The 20865-nt window shown below is 46.5% G+C and overlaps 2 protein-coding genes across 4 annotated transcripts in view; both read right to left on the reverse strand.

Annotated features, from left to right (window-relative positions):
- The window catches only part of LOC115464772 (oocyte zinc finger protein XlCOF6-like), a 524570-nt gene that overhangs the window by 492933 nt on the left and 10772 nt on the right, over positions 1–20865 (reverse strand). Inside the window, exon 2 of the mRNA XM_030195150.1 lies at positions 13430–13461. Coding sequence (XP_030051010.1) covers positions 13430–13453 — 24 coding nt within the window. The 5' untranslated portion in view covers positions 13454–13461. The remainder of the gene's footprint in view (positions 1–13429; positions 13462–20865) is intronic.
- Positions 1–20865, reverse strand: part of LOC115464751 (oocyte zinc finger protein XlCOF6-like) — a 42857-nt gene that overhangs the window by 10818 nt on the left and 11174 nt on the right. For 2 of the 3 annotated variants that reach the window (XM_030195109.1, XM_030195113.1), the window contains 3 exons: positions 13430–13533; positions 12945–13071; positions 4860–4979 (listed from right to left, as the gene is read on the reverse strand). In XM_030195109.1, the coding sequence (XP_030050969.1) occupies positions 4860–4979; positions 12945–13071; positions 13430–13453 (271 nt within the window). In that variant the 5' untranslated portion in view covers positions 13454–13533. Of the gene's footprint in view, positions 1–4859; positions 4980–12944; positions 13072–13429; positions 13534–13649; positions 13706–20865 lie in introns of those variants that run through there. The other variant, XM_030195120.1, reaches the window with a different exon arrangement.

Genomic DNA, 20865 nt, shown 5'->3' on the forward strand with positions numbered 1-20865 from the left:
GATAGGACACATAGGAATGATTCTAAATGGAATGTTGCTACTATTGGAGATTCTGTTGCTACTATTTGAGATTCTACATGGAATGTTAATGTTGCTATTCCGCTAGCAGCATTCCATGTAGAAGCCTGCCCTTGCAGATCAGCAATGCGGCCGCGCAGGCTTCTGTTTCTGTGAGTCTGACGTCCTGCACTCACAGAAACAGAAACCTGCGCGGCCGCATTGCTAATCTAAAAGGGCAGGCTTCTACTACTACTACTATAAATCATTTCTATAGTGCTACCAGTCGTACGCAGCGCTTCACAATTGAACATGAAGAAAAGACAGTCCCTGCTCAAAAGAGCTTACAATCTAAATCAGGACAGACAGACAGGACAAATGATGCACATACTTTTTCATGTTTCAAATGTGCGCACACACACACAAAACATACACACTTCTCACTCTCTCCCCCTCTTGTGGTGCTCTGCAGCGTCTGCTGTTCATGTGCACATTCATTCACTGTTCCCCCCTCCAATGAGCTCTGCCCACCATCATACAACGTTCTTGCATTTACTGTCAGCTTTTCCTCAGCCTGCAACAGCAGACACCTCACACTTCACCCCACTGTGCTTAAATCTCTACTCCTGGTTGAATGGAAGGTGACAGAAGGTAGTAGTAAATGGAGCTCACACTGAGGAAAGGGATGTTACCAATGGTGTTCAGTTCTTGGTCAGGCTCTTTTTAACATTTTTGTAAGCGATACTGGGAAAGGGCTCTCTGGTAAGCTTTGTTTCTTTGCAGATAACACCAAAATCTGCAATAGGTGTGGATAAAATGAGGCGGGACCTAGCAAAGCTTGAAAAACGGTCCAGAATTTGGCAGCCATGATTTAATGCGAAAAAATGCAGGGTCACGCAATTGGGTTACAAAAAAAAAATACAATGGAATGGTACAGTTTAGGGGAGGGATGATTTATTTTTGTGAGACTTGAGGGTGATATGTGATGATCTTAAAGTGGCCAAACATGTACAAAGGTGACAGCGAAAACTAGAAGGATGCTTCGGTGTACAGGGGGAGGAAGTCAGGAAAAAGGAAATAATGGATGGCCCTGTAAAAGACTCTGGTGAGGCCTCATTTAGAATACTCTGCACAGTCCTGGAGGCTGTATCTTTAAAAAGACATAAATAGGATGGAATCGGTCCAGACAGCGGCTACTAAAATGGTCAGTGGTCTCTGTCATAAAACAGATGGGGACAGATTTAATGATCTCAATATGGCAGCAAAGGGTGACAGCGCCACAAAGGGAATCCCAGGTCTTCTGGTCAGTTTAGATGCTCACAAAGCATTCGATTGCGTAAACTTGGATTTCCTGTTTAAAGTGATGGAAAAATATGGACTTGGGGGAGATTTTTTGGATTCGATAAAGATATTATATACAAATCCTACATCAGTAGTAATGGTAAATGGTTTAACTCCAGATTTTCCTTTACGAAGGTGGAACCACCATGGGGGCCCCCTTTCCCCACTCCTATTTATACTCTCTTTGGACCTCCTCAATAGATTAAAGGGCAGAGGAAGGTATTTAGGGTTTTAAGAAAGGCAAGGAAGAGTTACATTTGCAGACGATTTACTAGTGGTTATGACTCAGCCTAGAGTTATCTTTGAACAGGGTACTGTATCTGGTACAACATGGTGCAATATCAGGATTGGCACTTAGGCCAAGATGCACTAAAGACTCGTTAAAGCCCTTTCCTTACCGATTCCCTTAGCAAATTGGTAAGGAACGGGCATGCATCAAGGAACAGGAATGCAAATGAGATGCTCGTTGTAGCTCACTTGCATTCTCTATTCCATCGGTAAACAGTTGGCCAGTTGGCAGGTACAGCATGCGCAGAGCAGCCAAGCGTTATGCTGGCTGCTCTGCGCATGCCAAATACGTCCAAAAAGGACGTCAAGTGCTCGTGAGGGACTTTATAAAAAAAATATATTTTTTAAGTTATGGCACCTTCGCTGAGGACATACTTGCTCATACCGTCTATTTGTGCTCCAGCTACAATCCTTCAGAGAAGAGAGAATCAGGCTAAGCTTCAGAACTTCACAGGTACACGAGCAGACATAAGGCAGGAATATATGCAGCATCAACAAGGTTCTGCTCAGAAAGAGCGTGGACGATGGGCGATCTCAACTGCAAGAAAAGTGCAGGAGAGTGCAGTTGAGGGCGTCCATTGTCCACATCTTGGATACCCGTCCATCTTCCGCCCCTAGGTCTTTCTCAGCCAGCCAATCACAGCACGATTAGCTCAGCTAAACGCGCTGTGATTGGCTAAGAGACCTCCAGGTCTCTCTCAGCTGAGCTAAACGCGCTGTGAATGGCTGAGAGAGACCTGGGGTGGAAGATGGACGGGTATCGAAGTCGTGGACGATGGCCGGCCTCAACTGCAAGAAAAGTTCAGGAGAGTGCAGTTGAGGCTGTCCATCGACCACGACTTCGATACCCGTCCATCTTCCGCCCCTAGGTCTCTCTCAGCCAATCACAGCGCGTTTAGCTCAGCTAAACACGCTGTAATCGGCTGAGAGACCTTCAGGTCTCTCTCAGCTGAGCTACACGTGCTGTGATTGGCTGAGAGAGACCTAGGGGCGGAAGATGGACGGGTATCGAAGTCGTGGTCGATGGACAGCCTCAACTGCACTCTCCTGAACTTTTCTTGCAGTTGAGGCCGGCCATCGTCCACATCTTGGATACCCGTCCATCTTCCGCCCCTAGGTCTTTCTCAGCCAGCCAATCACAGCACGTTTAGCTCAGCTAAACGCGCTGTGATTGGCTGAGAGACCTCCAGGTCTCTCTCAGCTGAGCTAAACGCGCTGTGATTGGCTGAGAGAGACCTAGGGGTGGAAGATGGACGGGTATCGAAGTCGTGGTCGATGGACAGCCTCAACTGCACTCTTCTGAATTTTTCTTGCAGTTGAGGCCGGACATCGTCCACGCTCTTCCTGAGCAGAACCTTGTTGATGCTGCATATATTCCTGCCTTATGTCTGCTCGTGTACCTGTGAAGTTCTGAAGCTTAACCTGATTCTCTCTTCTCTGGAGGATTGTAGCTGGAGCGCAAATAGCCTGTTGGCAAGTACGGTATGAGCAAGTACGTCCTCAGCGAAGGTGCCATAACTTTAAAAAAAAAATGTTTTAAAGTTGGAGGGCGGGCCAGGGAGGAAAGGAGGGAAGTCCGAAGGGAAGCGATCAGCTGTTGCTTGCTGCAGCGCCTTCACACGGAGGTGAGAGGCGCTGTGAGGACCCGGCCTGGTGGCAGACGGAGGGGGAGGCGGGTGGAGGGGGGGAGCGGCGGCGGCAACCTCAGGGGGGGGCGGCAGGGGCGAGGCCACAGGGGTGCGGAGGATTGCGAGGAGGCTGGGGCTACGGGAAGCTGTCACTTCAATGCAGGGGGAAGCGGCGGCGGCGACCTCAGGGGGGGGGGGGCTGAGCTAAACGCGCTGTGAGAGACTTCCAGGTCTCTCAGCTGAGTGAAGCACGTCCATAAAGGACGTCCCTGACAAGCACTTTTTTTCCCCGATTTTTTTTTTTGTAACATTTATATAAGTTTTTCAATCCCGCGCAGCCCCAACGGCAGGTACAGACCTCTCATTAGATTTTCCAGCGTTAAGGTAATCGGAAAAGGTTAGTGCATCTCATTACAATAGGGTTTCTACACAATTTGCTCATCTGCATTCTGTTTTCGTTAGCTGCTACCGTCGTCGGAAAATGGCTCGGAGAAGTCTTTAGTGCATGCCAGGGTTTACTACTTGCTCGTTAATGGCTCGTTAAGTTTAGTGCATCTGGCCCTTAATTTGGACAAGTCGGAAGCTCTGCCCCTGGATGGCATTCCTATAAAGACTGGATTGATACTTTCCCTGTCGAAAAAGTTGATCACCAGCTTAAATACCTAGGGGTTTGCTTAACTAAAAATGTGGCTGATACATATTTTGAGAATATTATCATCTTATTGAGAAAATCTGTTGATGTGCTGAACTTCTGGACTAAATTACCATTAAGCCTCTTGGGACACAGAACACTTTACAAAATGGTATTATTTCCAAGGTGGCTATGGCACTCATTTTCATGAAAAAAAAAAAAAAAACCATCTCAAAAGCGGAACATGGACGTTTTTCATAGGAAACTATCCAAGCTGTGCTTTTCAGAACTGAGATTTGAGACGATGCAGTTCAAGGGGGCATGTTTCAGGCAGGATTTGGGCAGGCCCAGATCTGGATGAAAATGCCTAGAGCAAAAATGGGGCTGCGTGGAATTGAGAATTACACAGGTTTTTATCTAGACCTGCTCCAATCATGACTAAGTGACCAGATGGTCACTGGAGGGGGTTAAGGCATGACCCCCCCTTAATCCTGTAGTGGCCACTGACCTCCTTCAACACACATCCCAAAAGATGTGACAGTGGCAGTTTATACCAGGCTCTGTGACAGCATCAGATGTTATGGCCATAAGGCATACCCTTCCAACCCAACTTAAATGCCTGTACCCTGCAACACAACGAAACCAAAAGTCGTAATGGACATGTAATAACTCTTCCTCTCTACGATTCTCTTCCTCTCTATGATTCCCTAATGTGTCTGTATACTCGAACCTTATTCTAACACAACATTACTGTATTTGTTCATAACAGAATTGGCGAATGCCTTTATGGTACCATGTAAGCCACATTGAGCCTGCAAATAGGTGGGAAAATGTGGGATACAAATGTAACAAATAAAATAAATAAAAATTAAAGTAGCAAGCTGGTTCCTGTCATTTAGGACAAAACCAGAGACACAATGGCATGGGAAATAACATTTCAAACAAATGCACGTCCCTCTTATTGTTGGACTCACCTGAGCAGCTGCTTTTCTCAGTGACTTTTTCCTCTGCTCTTGGATCATCCCTGATGTACGGCTCTTCCCCTCGTTCAATGTGGGCTATAATATCAGGGGTGACAGTCGGAGAGTCTACTCCTGAGGTAAGAACACTGCATTAGGTTTGCCATAATCACTATGGAGTTGATTTGCACAAATTCAAGACTTAGACAACTTCCAGCAGAAACAATTCCAACAACGTTAATGAACACAAGCACTCAAAACCTTCAGTTAAAGAAAAAAAAAGTTTTATGGCCCTACAAGTCTGAGAAAAATCAAATAAACTCTCTACAACACAGTCTTTTAGTCTAGTTCTCAATATGAAAGTGCAGTCCAGAACCGGCTTAAGACATGAGCCCAGGTGAAGCACTAGCTCAAGGCGCCAAAATCCTGGAGATACTCTCTTCTTTGGGTCCCTCTCTTTCAGGCTCCTACACTTAGCCCATTGATAGAATCAACTGATAGGATCTGCATATACATTTTTCTTTTACTACACTTTGTATGTTTTATGTTTCAACAATTTTTATTGATGATTCAAAGGAATAAACAATCACCGCCTTCAAAATACAGTGCAAGAATACATGGAAACCAAGTCAACTAAGTGTAAACAAATTTGTGGTTACATCATCAAATATTTTTACCCCCATAATCCCCCTCCCTCCCCCCCCCAACTCCCCTCCCGCCCTTTCTTATTATAGGTCAGAAATTATTGAAGGAATCACCAGTATAGCAATCCAACAAAAGTACACACCCCATATATATCCAAACAGTCATACTTTGTCATGTCTCCTCAAGTCCCACCAAGACTTTTGTTCCAGTTCTCCCCCCCTTTATACCCCCTCCTATTCCTCCTTCCAAAACTATTACAAGCTCACTTTATATGTTTTATAACATATACCTGCACTGTTTTGTGGATTATGCTTCCCTTCCTGACCTCCTAGTTCTCTTACCTGGAGTATATTTCTTCTGTACGGTCTGTGTCAGAGCCGGTGGTTGGGAGGCAGGGCTGGTGGTTGGGAGGCGAGGATAGTGCTGGGCAGACTTATACGGTCTGTGCCAGAGCCGGTGGTTGGGAGGCGGGGCTGGTGGTTGGGAGGCGGGGATAGTGCTGGGCAGACTTATACGGTCTGTGCCAGAGCCGGTGGTTGGGAGGCGGGGCTGGTGGTTGGGAGGCGGGGATAGTGCTGGGCAGACTTATACGGTCTGTGCCAGAGCCGGTGGTTGGGAGGCGGGGCTGGTGGTTGGGAGGCGGGGATAGTGCTGGGCAGACTTATACGGTCTGTGCCCTGAAGAGCACAGGTACAAATCAAAGTAGGGTATACACAAAAAGCAGCAAATATGAGTTATCTTGTTGGGCAGACTGGATGGACCGTGCAGGTCTTTTTTTGCCGTCATCTACTATGTTACTATGTATCTGTTCTTTCTTTTCTGTTACTATTGGTTCCTATATATACAGAATTGGTTATTGATTATATTTTGCAGCCTTCCTGAAAATGCTTGTACAATTTATAATGTTTGTTATTTGATGTATTTTTCATCTGCTGCATTGTTATTATTCTGGTTATTATGATAATAAATACAATTATTTGAAATAAAAAGCCTGCCCCAGCCAGGAACGATCCCATCGTTAGGCAGGGTGACGTGGTTGCCTCAAGCAGCAAATTTTGGGGAGTGGCAACAATTGCCTCCAAAAAGCTCCTGCAGTGGTCGCCTCACCTGGCTTGCCGCAGAGTCTCTCCTCCCCCCCCCCCCCTCTGTTTTGCTGCCCACCTCCACATCTCTCAAAGTCTGCAGCTGTGAATTAAAAAAAACAATAAGCACAAGGCATTTGAGACTCCTGACACATCTTTATATATCAGAGGTTCACGTCAGAGGTAACAGGACCAGCTGGGCCTTGCAAGCGCACCAGAGTCTGAAAGGCCCCATATTTATTGCTCCTTTCTTTGCTGGTCATAGCTGCAGACTTGAGGAGTTGCAGGGGGTGGCCAGTTGCCCCGGAAGCGGTAGTGGAATGGACAGGATTGGAGAAAAAATGCTTCAGGATTACTCAATAGGAGGAGACAGGAGATGCTGGGTGGGGTGGGGGGGGGGGGGGGTTACAGGACAATAGAAGGCAGGTAATAGATTCAGGGAGATGTATAGAGAGAGAGGGAGAAGATGCTGGACACAGGGAGGGGGGAGAGAGTGAGAGGTTGTTTCTAAACACAGAGAGGGAATAAGGAGAAACAGAGATATAGATGCTGGGCATTAGGCAGTGAGAGCAAGGGCGGGGGGAGGGTGAAAACACTGCACAGAGAGCAGCAAAGCAAAAGTTAGATCAGGGCACCACAACACCTTGGCCACATTTCCATATGCATGCACCTCACTATTCTTCTTCCAACACTCTTCGTGGCATCCAGAACATTTGAATGGGGCAGAGGAAACACACTGAGCATGCTCACACTGATGACAGCTCAGCAGGAAGCAAAGGCATCTTTCCTCATATCCCTCTCAATATGAAAACACTTTCCAATCCTCTCTCGTACCCCCAATTGCAGAGGAATCATTGGAAAATGGAAAAGATTATCTTTTTTTTTTTTTTTTTTTTAACATTTGTACCCCGCGCTTTCCCACTCATGGCAGGCTCAATGCGGCAGGCAATGGAGGGTTAAGTGACTTGCCCAGAGTCACAAGGAGCTGCCTGTGCCGGGAATTGAACTCAGTTCCTCAGTTCCTCAAGTCCACCACCCTAACCACTAGGCCACTCCTCCACTGTTGCTACTATTTGAGATTCTACATGGAATGTTGCTAGTGGAATAGCAACATTCCATGTAGAAGTTGGCCCTTGCAGATCACCAATGTGGCCGCGCAGGCTTCTGTTTCTGTGAGTCTGACGTCCTGCACATACGTGCAGGACGTCAGACTCACAGAAGCAGAAGCCTGCGCAGCCTTCTGCATGGAATGTTGCTAGTGGAATAGCAACATTCCATGTAGAATCTCCAATAGTAGCAACATTCCATGTAGAATCTCCAATAGTATCTATTTTATTACATTTGTACCCCGCGATTTCCCACTCATGGCAGGCTCAATGCGGCTTACATATTGTATACAGGTACTTATTTGTACCTGGGGCAATGGAGGGTTAAGTGACTTGCCCAGAGTCACAAGGAGCTGCCTGTGCCTGAAGTGGGAATCGAACTCAGTTCCTCAGTTCCCCAGGACCAAAGTCCACCACCCTAACCACTAGGCCACTCCTCCACTCCATTTATGAATATTTATGAATACTTCTGTGTTAAATTGTAACAATAAAATGAAAAACAAGCAGGAAGGATCTTATAAAATCACTGACATTCCATTCCCGATAAGTAGGCAGTACCAAAGCAGTACTCACCGAGGCTGGGAAGTCCCCAGATTAACACAGAAGCACCAAAAGAAGCGACCTGCCTTGACTGAACATTCAACCTACAATGTCAAGACAAAAGAATGCAGCGAAGACCAAGCAGTGGCCCTGCAAATATCCTGCAGAGGAAAAAGTGAATGCTCCACCCATGAGGTGGCCTGTGCCCTTGTAGAATGCGCCTGCAAAACCGCCAGCGCCGTCCTACCAAACAGCAGGTAAGCAGATGAAACCGCCTCCTTAATCCATTGAGCGATCAAGGTCTTAGATGCAGTCTGTCCCCTTGCGGTCCCACAAAAAACACATGTTCCAGATATGAATGCCTAATTGCCTGTACTGCCTTGGGTGAGATGCTTAATAAAACTATACTATTATATCCACTGAATCCTGGGTGTCCTTCTGATTATGGAGCTTGTTATTGCCCAGTCTGTGTAAAACAGTCTGAGCAGATTTGAGGTCAGAGTAGTTAAATATTTAATGGAAACACGCAATTATTTACAGTAGCGAAGTACCAGAATGCCCTCCTGCCGAAGATGGGCTGCCACCACCACCATTACCTTGGAAAAGGTTCTCGGTGCCATGGCCAGACCGAAAGGCATTGACCGAAACTGGTAATGATCCCCCAAAACTGCAATGCAAAAATATTTCTAATGTTCCAGAAGCATCAGAATATGCAGGTACACCTCAGACAGATCTAGAGATGTGAGAAATTCCCCTGGCTGAACCACTACTATGACTGACCAGAGGGTTTCCATGTGAAAGGGAGAAACGCGCAAAGCCCGATTCACCCGTTTGAGAACCAAAATCGGATGCCAGGAATCTTCCTTATTGGGCACCACAAAATAAATTGAATACCTCCCAGAACCTCTCTTGCCCGGAGAAACTGGAACTACCACCCGAAGAGCCAGCAGACGCTGTAAGGTTCGATGGACGGTCCGTGCCTTGACCAGTGACTTGTAAGGAGACACAAGGAAGGCATCTGGAAGAGGGTGACGAGCATAACTGTTCTGAATAATATCGAGGACCTACTGGTTCGAAGTTAAGCGGATCCATCTCTGGTAAAACAGCTGCAATCTGCTTCCTATGGACACCACTGGAGGCTGGGTCCCCAGAATATCACTGGGAGGCTCAGGCAACCCCCCTCAGCACCACTGGAAGCCCCTTCACAGCCCCCTCTTTTACCTCCTGAAAAGGAAGGAAAGGACTGGCCCTTATTCCAGAAACAAGCAAGCTGCGAGCCAGCTCCTCTACCCGGCTGATACCGCCGAAATTCCCAAAGGCGCCCCCGACCTGCTGACCAGGCAGTTAACCATGACACCTTGGAAGCCATGGCACCTTGGACTCCCTCAAGCTCTTCACCAGCTTCTCTAATTCTTCCCCAAAGATCAACTTGCCCTTAAAGAGGAGCTGACTCAAACGGAACTTAGAGACCACATCAGCGGCCCAATTCCTGAGCCACAGAAACTGCCACTCAGCTACCACTAGAGCCAGGTTCTTTGTGGAAGCACGGACCAAGTCATACAAGGCATCTGCCAGAAAAGCAGTACCCAACTCCAAATTTACCACATCCGAAGACAACTACGAGGAAGAAGATGCTGGAGAGTCCGGCAATTGCTCGGCCTACCGAAAACAGGCTTGAGTCACATAACCTCCACAAAGAGCCGCCTGAAAGGCCAAGGCTGAAACCTCAAAGGAACGCTTCAGGAGCACCTCCATACAATAATCTTGAAGATCTTTAAGAGCCACCCCCCCCCCTTCCACGGGAATAGCCGTCTTCTTGGTAGCAGCCATCACCAGAGAATCTATCTTAGGAACCCGAAAGGATTCCAAATCTACCAAAGGGAGCTGGTAAAGCCAAGCCATTGCCAGACCTATGCGTAAAGGGGAATCAGAAGCCTGCCACTCTCCTTCCACCAGCTTCTTTAGGTCTTCATGGTAGAGAAATGTCTGAGGCAGACGGTGAACCCCATTCAAAAGAGGGTCACCCTTCCTGGTCACCTGAGGGGGATCCTCCGAAATCTTCAAAACCTGCAGAACCTCTGCTAACAAGTCAGGCAACTCCAGATGCCTAAAAATTCATACCACCGAAGGATCCTCCACAAAGGAAGCACAGTAGGGTCCTCCAGGGTCTCCTCGTCCCAGGATTCTCCCTGGACTGGCTCCTCATCCAGCGGAGGCTCTGATCTCAGGGAAAGCACCTCATCCAAATCCTCCTCATGGGACAAACGGGCTTTCTTAGCCCCAAGTGCCACCACAGACACCGCCGAAGGCAATATGCCTGATGCAGCAGGAGGACAAATTCAGAAGTAAACGCAGAAGAAACTGCAAAGGCATCCTGTCTAGCAACCACTGGAGGCGCTTCTCCCAATTCCAGTACATGTGCACCTGGAGACAAGATGGCGGAAATTCTCACCACCGCCATGTCTGTGACCAAGCGTGTTGCCAAAGCAGCCTCCCCCAAAGCGGCATCCTTAACTAGACAGGGGGCCTTCCCCAGAACCCCTCCCTATTTAGTGGTCTAAGGAAGAGAATAGAATTACCTGATTGAAATAATTCCTATATATTACTTTCTCTGTATTTCCGGCAAGTTGTTTTATCGCTTGTAAAAATTTAAATGGTTATAAATAAAAATTTTTAAAAAGAAATACCCCCACCAAAACCAACAGCTATTCAACCTTTATTAATGTATTATAAATCTAAATGGGGCCAAACCCGGTGCACCCAAAAACAAAGAAGCACGGGGTTGCATAAACTCACCTACCTCTGTTGGAAGACTGAGAAATACTGATCAGATCAAGGTTGCACAGTCCCTTATACAGGTGTCACTTAGTCAGTAGTTCTCAGTCTCCCTCTGCTGGTAGGAGAGCATATAACCCACTCGTCAGGAATGGTCTGGAACAGACGATAAGGGAAGATAAAAAGCCAAGTTCTGGATTTCTTAAGGAAAGTCAACCATTTCCTGCCTTAAACCAAGTGGGGCAGCTTTCCACTGATAATATCTATAATACTTAAAAGTATCCAGTTGAGTGCATTCTTATCTAAACTGATTGGGTCTTGTCAACAACCAGTGCTAAGATGAACACACAACTCTTGAAGTAACCAGCATGTCATGTTAGCACAATGTAGGGCCATTGTGCTAATATAACAAGAGAATTAAGCACAGAATCTTGAAATGGGAATGGGACTTGACAGACTGCCTGTCTGTGGTTTTTGCAACTACATTCAAAGCGGTTTACATAGTATATACAGGTACTTCTTTGTACCTGGGACAATGGAGGGTTAAGTGACTTGCCCAGAGTCACAAGGAGCTGCAGTGGGAATCGAACCCACTTCCCCAGGATCCAAGTCCACTGCACTAACCACTAGGCTACTCCTCCACTAGCAACATTCCATGTAGAAGCCTGCCCCTGCAGATCAGCAGTGCGGCCGCGCAGGCTTCTGTTTCTGTGAGTTCAGACTCACAGAAACAGAAGCCTGCGCGGCTGATCTGCAAGGGCAGGCTTCTACATGGAATGTTGCTAGTGGAATAGCAACATTCCATGTAGAATCTCAAATAGTAGCAACATTCCATGTAGAATCTCAAATAGGGAAAGGGAAATGGGACTTGATATACTGTCTTTCTGTGGTTTTTGCAACTACATTCAAAGTGGTTTACATAGTATATACAGGTACTTATTTGTACCTGGGGCAACAGAGGATTAAGTGACTTGCCCAGAGTCACAAGGAGCTGCAGTGGGAATCGAACCCACTTCCCCAGGATCCAAGTCCATTGCACTAACCACTAGGCTACTCCTCCACTAGCAACATTCCATGTAGAAGCCTGCCCCTGCAGATCAGCAGTGCGGCCGCGCAGGCTTCTGTTTCTGTGAGTCCAGACTCACAGAAACAGAAGCCTGCGCGGCTGATCTGCAAGGGCAGGCTTCTACATGGAATGTTGCTAGTGGAATAGCAACATTCCATGTAGAATCTCAAATAGTAGCAACATTCCATGTAGAATCTCAAATAGGGAAAGGGAAATGGGACTTGATATACTGTCTTTCTGTGGTTTTTGCAACTACATTCAAAGCGGTTTACATAGTATATACAGGTACTTATTTGTACCTGGGGCAAAAGAGGATTAAGTGACTTGCCCAGAGTCACAAGGAGCTGCAGTGGGAATCAAACCCACTTCCCCAGGATCAAAGTCCACTGCACAATTCTTCTGAGAGCCAATGAACAGCATGCAAAAAGGCAATGACCTGATTTCCAAACTGTGAAAAGAGCATCCTATGGCAGGGCTGCAGAAATTTATTGGCAGATTTGGCAAACATTTCTTCTGTGTTTAGATACTTCATGGTATTCATTACTGGAACAAGAACTGCTGTATTTGGCTGGACACGTTAATTTATAAACATAAATTATAAATTAAGAAATAAATATAAAAAGGAGGGGAGGATGGGAAGTGTGGGAGAGGAAGGGAAGGTAAGAGAGGAGGATAAGAAGAAGGGGATCTGGGATATGATGGTGATCCAGGTCTCTCTCACACACACAGATGCTGTATTTCTATCTCCCCTTCTGTCCAGCATTCCTTTTCTCTCCCCCTCCACTCCTCCTCCTGCGTTACCCTCTTTGCCTCCTTACTCTACCCCACAATTCTAGTATGATTACATATTCAGGGCCACTAAGATAATGTCAAATTCTCCCCCTACCCAAAGAAATAAAGATTTCATAATTCTCCTTCATCACATCCCTGTAGAGTTCCCTCTGTTGGTCTTGTAAAAACTCCCACTCGGCCTGGGAGAAATAGAGGGCGATGTCCTCAAAGGTTACTGGGACCTGAAACAGAAACCAGAAACTTACTCAGCACTTCCCTCATCAGGTCAATCTAAGGATAAATAGGAGAGGGGGAGTTTCTCTGTATACATAATGTACAATCATATAACACAAAGTCCGACATCAAAATTATTTTAATAGGAAAATCAGCTACACACACAATCTGGGACACAAAACACCATTTTGTGGGACTCCTCCTGTTCTATCTCCTTATGGTCAGGAGACTTCCAAAGTGCCCTTTCCAGCCTCATTTCTGCTCTGGGTCCTAGTAAAGCCAGGGCTGAATCTGCAGCGTCCCAGGTTAGAAACCTGCAGCAGTGTTCGTACACGGAGGGCAGAAAATCAGGGAGAAATCTCATACCTGAGCAGAAGCTCCTGCAGGCATTTTCCTCTCTGTTTTTTTTGCTGCTTCCAGGGCTCCATTCACAGGATTAGGAATGAATTAAGGGCTCTGACATCCTCAGCCTTTGGAGATAAAAGCAGAGACCCCGATTTCACCAATAGTGCAATAAACAATGACATGTCATATTACAGGGAACTGTGACCTGACATACAGGCTTCAAGGAGAAATGAGATCTTACCTGCTAAGTTTCTTTCCTTTAGTCTCTCTAGACTGGTCCAGACTGCTGAGTTATGCACTCCTACCAGCAGATGCAGATCGAGAAGTTTAAACTCCTGAGTGATCCTATATCTAGTACAGTGGGGGAAATAAGTATTTGATCCCTTGCTGATTTTGTAAGTTTGCCCACTGACAAAGACATGAGCAGCCCATAATTGAAGGGTAGGTTATTGGTAACAGTGAGAGATAGCACATCACAAATTAAATCCGTAAAATCACATTGTGGAAAGTATATGAATTTATTTGCATTCTGCAGAGGGAAATAAGTATTTGATCCCTCTGGCAAACAAGACCTAATACTTGGTGGCAAAACCCTTGTTGGCAAGCACAGCGGTCAGACGTCTTCTGTAGTTGATGATGAGGTTTGCACACATGTCAGGAGGAATTTTGGTCCACTCCTCTTTGCAGATCATCTCTAAATCATTAAGAGTTCTGGGCTGTCGCTTGGCAACTCGCAGCTTCAGCTCCCTCCATAAGTTTTCAATGGGATTAAGGTCTGGTGACTGGCTAGGCCACTCCATGACCCTAATGTGCTTCTTCCTGAGCCACTCCTTTGTTGCCTTGGCTGTATGTTTTGGGTCATTGTCGTGCTGGAAGACCCAGCCACGACCCATTTTTAAGGCCCTGGCGGAGGGAAGGAGGTTGTCACTCAGAATTGTACGGTACATGGCCCCATCCATTCTCCCATTGATGCGGTGAAGTAGTCCTGTGCCCTTAGCAGAGAAACACCCCCAAAACATAACATTTCCACCTCCATGCTTGACAGTGGGGACGGTGTTCTTTGGGTCATAGGCAGCATTTCTCTTCCTCCAAACACGGCGAGTTGAGTTCATGCCAAAGAGCTCAATTTTTGTCTCATCTGACCACAGCACCTTCTCCCAATCACTCTCGGCATCATCCAGGTGTTCACTGGCAAACTTCAGACGGGCCGTCACATGTGCCTTCCGGAGCAGGGGGACCTTGCGGGCACTGCAGGATTGCAATCCGTTATGTCGTAATGTGTTACCAATGGTTTTCGTGGTGACAGTGGTCCCAGCTGCCTTGAGATCATTGACAAGTTCCCCCCTTGTAGTTGTAGGCTGATTTCTAACCTTCCTCATGATCAAGGATACCCCACGAGGTGAGATTTTGCGTGGAGCCCCAGATCTTTGTCGATTGACAGTCATTTTGTACTTCTTCCATTTTCTTACTATGGCACCAACAGTTGTCTCCTTCTCGCCCAGCGTCTTACTGATGGTTTTGTAGCCCATTCCAGCCTTGTGCAGGTGTATGATCTTGTCCCTGACATCCTTAGACAGCTCCTTGCTCTTGGCCATTTTGTAGAGGTTAGAGTCTGACTGATTCACTGAGTCTGTGGACAGGTGTCTTTCATACAGGTGACCATTGCCGACAGCTGTCTGTCATGCAGGTAACGAGTTGATTTGGAGCATCTACCTGGTCTGTAGGGGCCAGATCTCTTACTGGTTGGTGGGGGATCAAATACTTATTTCCCTCTGCAGAATGCAAATAAACTCATATACTTTCCACAATGTGATTTTCCGGATTTAATTTGTGATGTGCTATCTCTCACTGTTACCAATAACCTACCCTTCAATTATGGGCTGCTCATGTCTTTGTCAGTGGGCAAACTTACAAAATCAGCAAGGGATCAAATACTTATTTCCCCCACTGTATATGCAGTCCTTATTTATTTATTTTTTTTGTTACATTTGTACCCCGCGCTTTCCCACTCATGGCAGGCTCAATGCGGCTTACATGGGGCAATGGAGGGTTAAGTGACTTGCCCAGAGTCACAAGGAGCTGCCTGTGCCTGAAGTGAGAATTGAACTTAGTTCCCCAGGACCAAAGTCCACCACCCTAACCACTAGGCCACTCCTCCATTACCACTAGGCCACTCCTCCACTGTTGCTACTATTGGAGATTCTACATGGAATGTTGCTATTCCACAGAAGTCGGCCCTTGCAGATCACCAATGTGGCCGCGCAGGCTTCTGTTTCTGTGAGTCTGACGTCCTGCACGTAGTCAGACTCACAGAAGCAGAAGCCTGCGCAGCCTTCTACATGGAATGTTGGAATGTTGCTAGTGGAATAGCAACATTCCATGTAGAATCTCCAATAGTATCTATTTTATTATATTTGTACCCTGCGCTTTCCCACTCATGGCAGGCTCAATGTGGCTTACATGGGGCAATGGAGGGTTAAGTGACTTGCCCAGAGTCACACGGAGCTGCCTGTGCCTGAAGTAGGAATCGAACTCAGTTCCTCAGTTCCCCAGGACCAAAGTCCACCACCCTAACCACTAGGCCACTCCTCCACTGGTGTCAGTACTTTGTAACAAAGCAGATAACTAAATTCCAGTACATCTACCTGTCAAAGTGAGTGTTCATACAGAAATGGCTGGAAGCACTCAACTTTTTTTTTTTTTTGTGAAGTACATAGAAGGAGGGTAACCCCAAGACTCCCCCCCACACTGTTATGACTGTCCCAATTTGCACAACAGATAAGAGCTCTAGCATCGTGAGAACGGATATGTACCTACACCAAAGAAGGACGGAAGCCATCTCCAAACCAGAATGGGCTCTGGACTGATCTGAAGTGACAAAAGGAAAGACCTAATTTCTCCTTCCTTATAATCCCTCCAGACCAGTCCAGACTTCTGAGAAGTACCAATGCAGTGACCTTGAAGAATGGGTCCCCACGAGCCCTGCTAACCAAACTAGACGTTTCTAGACATTTAAACTAGAGGGTGGGGGTGACAAAAGAAAACAAGGGCATTCAGAAAGTCACTCCTAGAATAAACATGATGGCAGAGGGAAAGGTCATCTAAATACAGAAAACCACCTAAACTCACTAAGCACATGGAAAGCAATGAGCTCAAATGTTCGTAGTCTAAGTAAAAAGGTTCAAGACTTGCAAGCCCTGATGTTTGAAGAAAACGTGGATATTGTTGCTATTACAAAGAAGTGGTTCAATGATTCCCATGAATGGGATGTGACCATACCGGGCTATAATCTTTTTAGGAAGGACAGAGAGTGGCGCTGTATGTGAGAGACAATATCAGAGCAGCTGAAGTATGGGGAACCTGGGGGAAAGGAACAAGCTTTATGGATCGTCCTGGAAAGAGAAGATGGAACCTGTATCCACACGGGGGTTATCTACAGACCTCCAACACAAACGGAGAAGCTAGACAAGAATCTGATAGAACTCTCTATACCTGACTGCTTAATTTACTCTGTCACTTATGAACTTTAATTCAATACCACTTTGTATTTCTCATTCCGGAAATGGCGATCGCCATTACGGCATAATGTAAGCCACATTGAGCCTGCAAATAGGTGGGAAAATGTAGGATACAAATGCAACAAATAAATAAAATATTCAAAGATTGGTATGAAAGGGGAGTTGCTACTGTTGGGAGATTTCAACTTGTCTGATGTGGACTGGAACGTCCCGTCTGCAGAACTGGAAAGAAGTAGGGAGGTTGTGGACACCTGTCAAAGTGCCTTGCTCAAACAAATGGTAACAGAACCCATGAGGGAAGGGTCGATGCTGGATCTTGTGCTCACAAATGGAGGAAGTGTTTCCAATATCCGGGTGGGTGCCCACCTATGTAATAGTGATATAAGGGCAAAGGCGGAGTGCAGATGCACAAAATTCAAAGTACTGGATTTTAGACATACTGATTTTGATAAAATGGGGGAATACCTGAAGGAGCTGTTGGCATGGGAAGGCGTAAGAGAAGTGGAAAATCAGTGGTCAGGTTAAAGGCTGCTATAAATATGGCAACTGATCTTTACGCAAGGAAAGTAAACAAAAAGAAAAGAAACTGGAAACCTATATGGTTCTCCAAACAAGTAGCTGAAAAAATAAGAGCAAAAGAGGCTTTGGTCAAGAAATACAAAAGAACGCAATGAGAGGCATGTCTCTGCATCCCCTTTAAGTGAAGATCCATCAATAGGAACCTCAAAATTTAAAACCTGAAAATGAGCTATTGGAAGCTCATTCCTGTGAAAGATGCGGACAACTGAGGAATCTTCCCTAGGGGTAAATCCTCCATCCAGAAGGTTGTCCGGGACGGGTATCTTTATTTTGGATATGTCTCCTGGAGCCAGTCAAGAACTCATCCCGTTTAGACTAGGGAGCTGGTTGGGACTTATGGGGCCACTGCTGCTGAGGACGGGACGAAAGAATGAACCTACACCTTTGAGAGTAGTAGGCATTCTTCCACCCGAAAACCTCTGAGAAGTGGTTGTCGCGGAAGGAGAGGGCCGAGAAAGGGACTTGATGGTATCAGTTCTCTTCTTTATCAAGTCTGCCACCTCTTCGACCTTGTCCTCAAGAAGACTGTCTTCTCCTCCTCAAGGGATGTTTGCCAACTTTTCCTGAACTTCTAAGCTCCAAGTCTGAGACACACAGCCATGAAAGTCTGTGCAAACCCATACCTATGGCAAAAAGTATGGACACCACATCAAAAGTATCAAAAGCGGCCCGATCAATGTGCTTTCAACACTTCCTCTGCTTCCTCTGCGGAGCAGGTGGGGAGAAGAGGGGTTGGTGGTTGGGAGGCTAGGATAGGGGAGGGCAGACTTATACGGTCTGTACCAGAGCCGGTGATGGGAGACGGGACTGGTGGTTGGGAGGCGGGAAATACTGCTGGGCAGACTTATACGGTCTGTGCCCTGAAAAAGACAGGTACAAATTCAAGTTATGAGTTTATCTTGGGCAGACTAGATGGACCATGCAGGTCTTTTTCTGCCGTCATCTACTATGTTACTATGTATGTTTTTTATGTCTATCTGGCAAAGTTCTGTGGCCCACTCCGATGGGAGAGTGTCCGTAAACTCAAGTGAACAGCCTACCAAGTTCTTCAGGTAAATGCTCATGTAAGACAGGATGCCGGAAATGAGCATCAAGTCTTGAAAAATTCCCTCCGAAAAGAATCCAGAGAGTGAGCATCCCTGGCTAGGGGAGCCAAGGCATAGGTCCTCAATCTTTTGAGAGTGAATTTGACCAGCATGGAATGGTGTGGAAGCTGGTTTCTCGAATCTGGGAGCCTTCTGGACTCTACTATCTACATTCTTTGAAATAACCTGCACATAGAGTGGGGTCTCCCAACTTTTCATGTCTGCATTCTTAAGGAAGTTGTAAACGGGCAATGTCACAGCTTCCTTAGGAGGGGTGTCATAGTCAAGGACGTCCGACATCTTGGCCCTGGGCTCATCCTTGACTTCCAACTTAAAAGAAATGGCTTCTGCCATTTCCCTCAAAAAGCTGACAAAATAGAGCTCCTCTAGGGGAGATTTTCTCCTTTCCTATAGTGGGTCTGAAGGTAGGCCAAGGGATCTCTCCTCGGTGAGGTCCTCTGGCTCTTTCTCAGATCCTCAGGAATGTTCTGAGTCCAACTCAGCAAAATACTCTGCATCAGATGCCTGAGTCTGCACTTACCTCAGCCTACTGGATGCTTGGCTAGGCTACGGGCAAGAGTGCTGAGGTATGGATCCTTCCTGGACTTGAGTGTTGCTTCCTCCCTCAATGAGCTGGAAAGGAGCACCGCATCAGTCGGTGCCGACTCCGATGCCTGTTGAGGCACCAGCATCGATGAACGGCCGACAGGCAAAGCATGGGTCTCTAGGATGGGCTGAAGTGGCATCACAGTCGGCGTTGGCACCCTTGATGCCTTGGCATCACACCAAGCTAGGATGCACCCCAGCATTCTGGGATACTGGTGCATCAACACCGTCTCCACATAAGTGAAGCAGTCCTCATGGTGCCGACACTTCTTGGGTACCGGTGAGGCTACTGTCCTGGAGCTTCTGGCACCATGCTCCGAAGAGGACCGACGATGATGCTTCTTTGCATTTGCTCAATGTCCAGCATCGGAGTCCTTTAGCGCCAACAAGGATAATGCAGAATCCACACAAGTCCTCAGTGTCAGGTCTAATGATGCTCGGCCTGTGCGAGTGCTACCGGCACCCAATGTCAAGAGTGAAGGAGACCTCCTCAATGTCGATGCGTCTCCTCTGATCGCTGAAGCTCCAGAAGCCATGGGGGACCGATGCCTTTGATGCCAGCGGACAGGACTTTGATGTGCAAAAAAGTCTCTTACACAGAGCCTCCTAACTTTTTTGAGTTCTCTTCTGCATTTCAGCACAAAGAGATCAATGAAAGGACATATGATCAGGGCTCAGACAACTTAGGCACATCATGTGGGTCAGTCAAAGACATGGTTCTAGCACAATTCATGCACTACTTGAACCAACATGACAGGGAAAAAAACTAAAGAAATAACAAGAAGGGAAAATACAAGAAAAAAATAAAAGAAATGGTCTCATGCTACTCACAAGAAAGCGAGCAGGAAGGCAAACAGCAAAAAAATCTTTCTCAAGAAAAATCAGGGTAACATGTCTGTATTTGTCCTAGGACAATGAGAAACTGCGGGTCCTGCACAAGTCAGGTGTGTGGTCAGGCTGCTAAAGCCTTCTGGAATTATCAGTACACACTGGACAGCATTCGCACCAGGGCTCCAAAGATGACAGCTTTTCACACGTGAGTGAAAAGTTCCATTGTCCTCAGAAAAATGGATATACACCATTTTTCAAAAAAAAAAAAAAAAAAATATCAATAGATACCAGATCCCCGGGGCCTTCCATACTAACCAGGACTCCTCCACAAGCTTACCATAAGTCCACCAACTGCTGAAGACTAAGAAATACTGTTGCCCTGAGGACTCACAGGTTAGATATAGGTCTCTCAGGAGTTTAAAGTTTGTAGGGGTATTTCCCTGTGATCTAGCCTAAGCTGGTCTTGGCCTATACAAGCCTATGACATCTTGGTTTAATAAGATGGCTGCTGCAACTCTCTGACCTGCACATCTCTGTGTCAGCAAGATCCAGCTTCAGCATGTGGAAAATCACTGACAGGCTTGCTGAAGCCAAGGACATTCTCAGGCTTATTTTCAAAGCACTTTGGGAGGCTAAGTTCCATAGGTTTCTATGGAACTTTGGGAGGCTAAGTGCTTTGAAAATATGCCTCTCTGTGTTCCAACCATCCCCCTTCTATCTCGGAGAAGCTGAGAAGGGAGGCAGAGCCATGGCACCAGAAGTTACCATCTCCAAGGTCACAAAACAAAGAACTCTTCTGATCCATGCACTGGACTGTACGCGAGAGGATAATTGGTCC

Source organism: Microcaecilia unicolor, chromosome 1 (assembly GCF_901765095.1).
Source record: "Microcaecilia unicolor chromosome 1, aMicUni1.1, whole genome shotgun sequence".
NCBI lineage: Eukaryota > Metazoa > Chordata > Amphibia > Gymnophiona > Siphonopidae > Microcaecilia > Microcaecilia unicolor.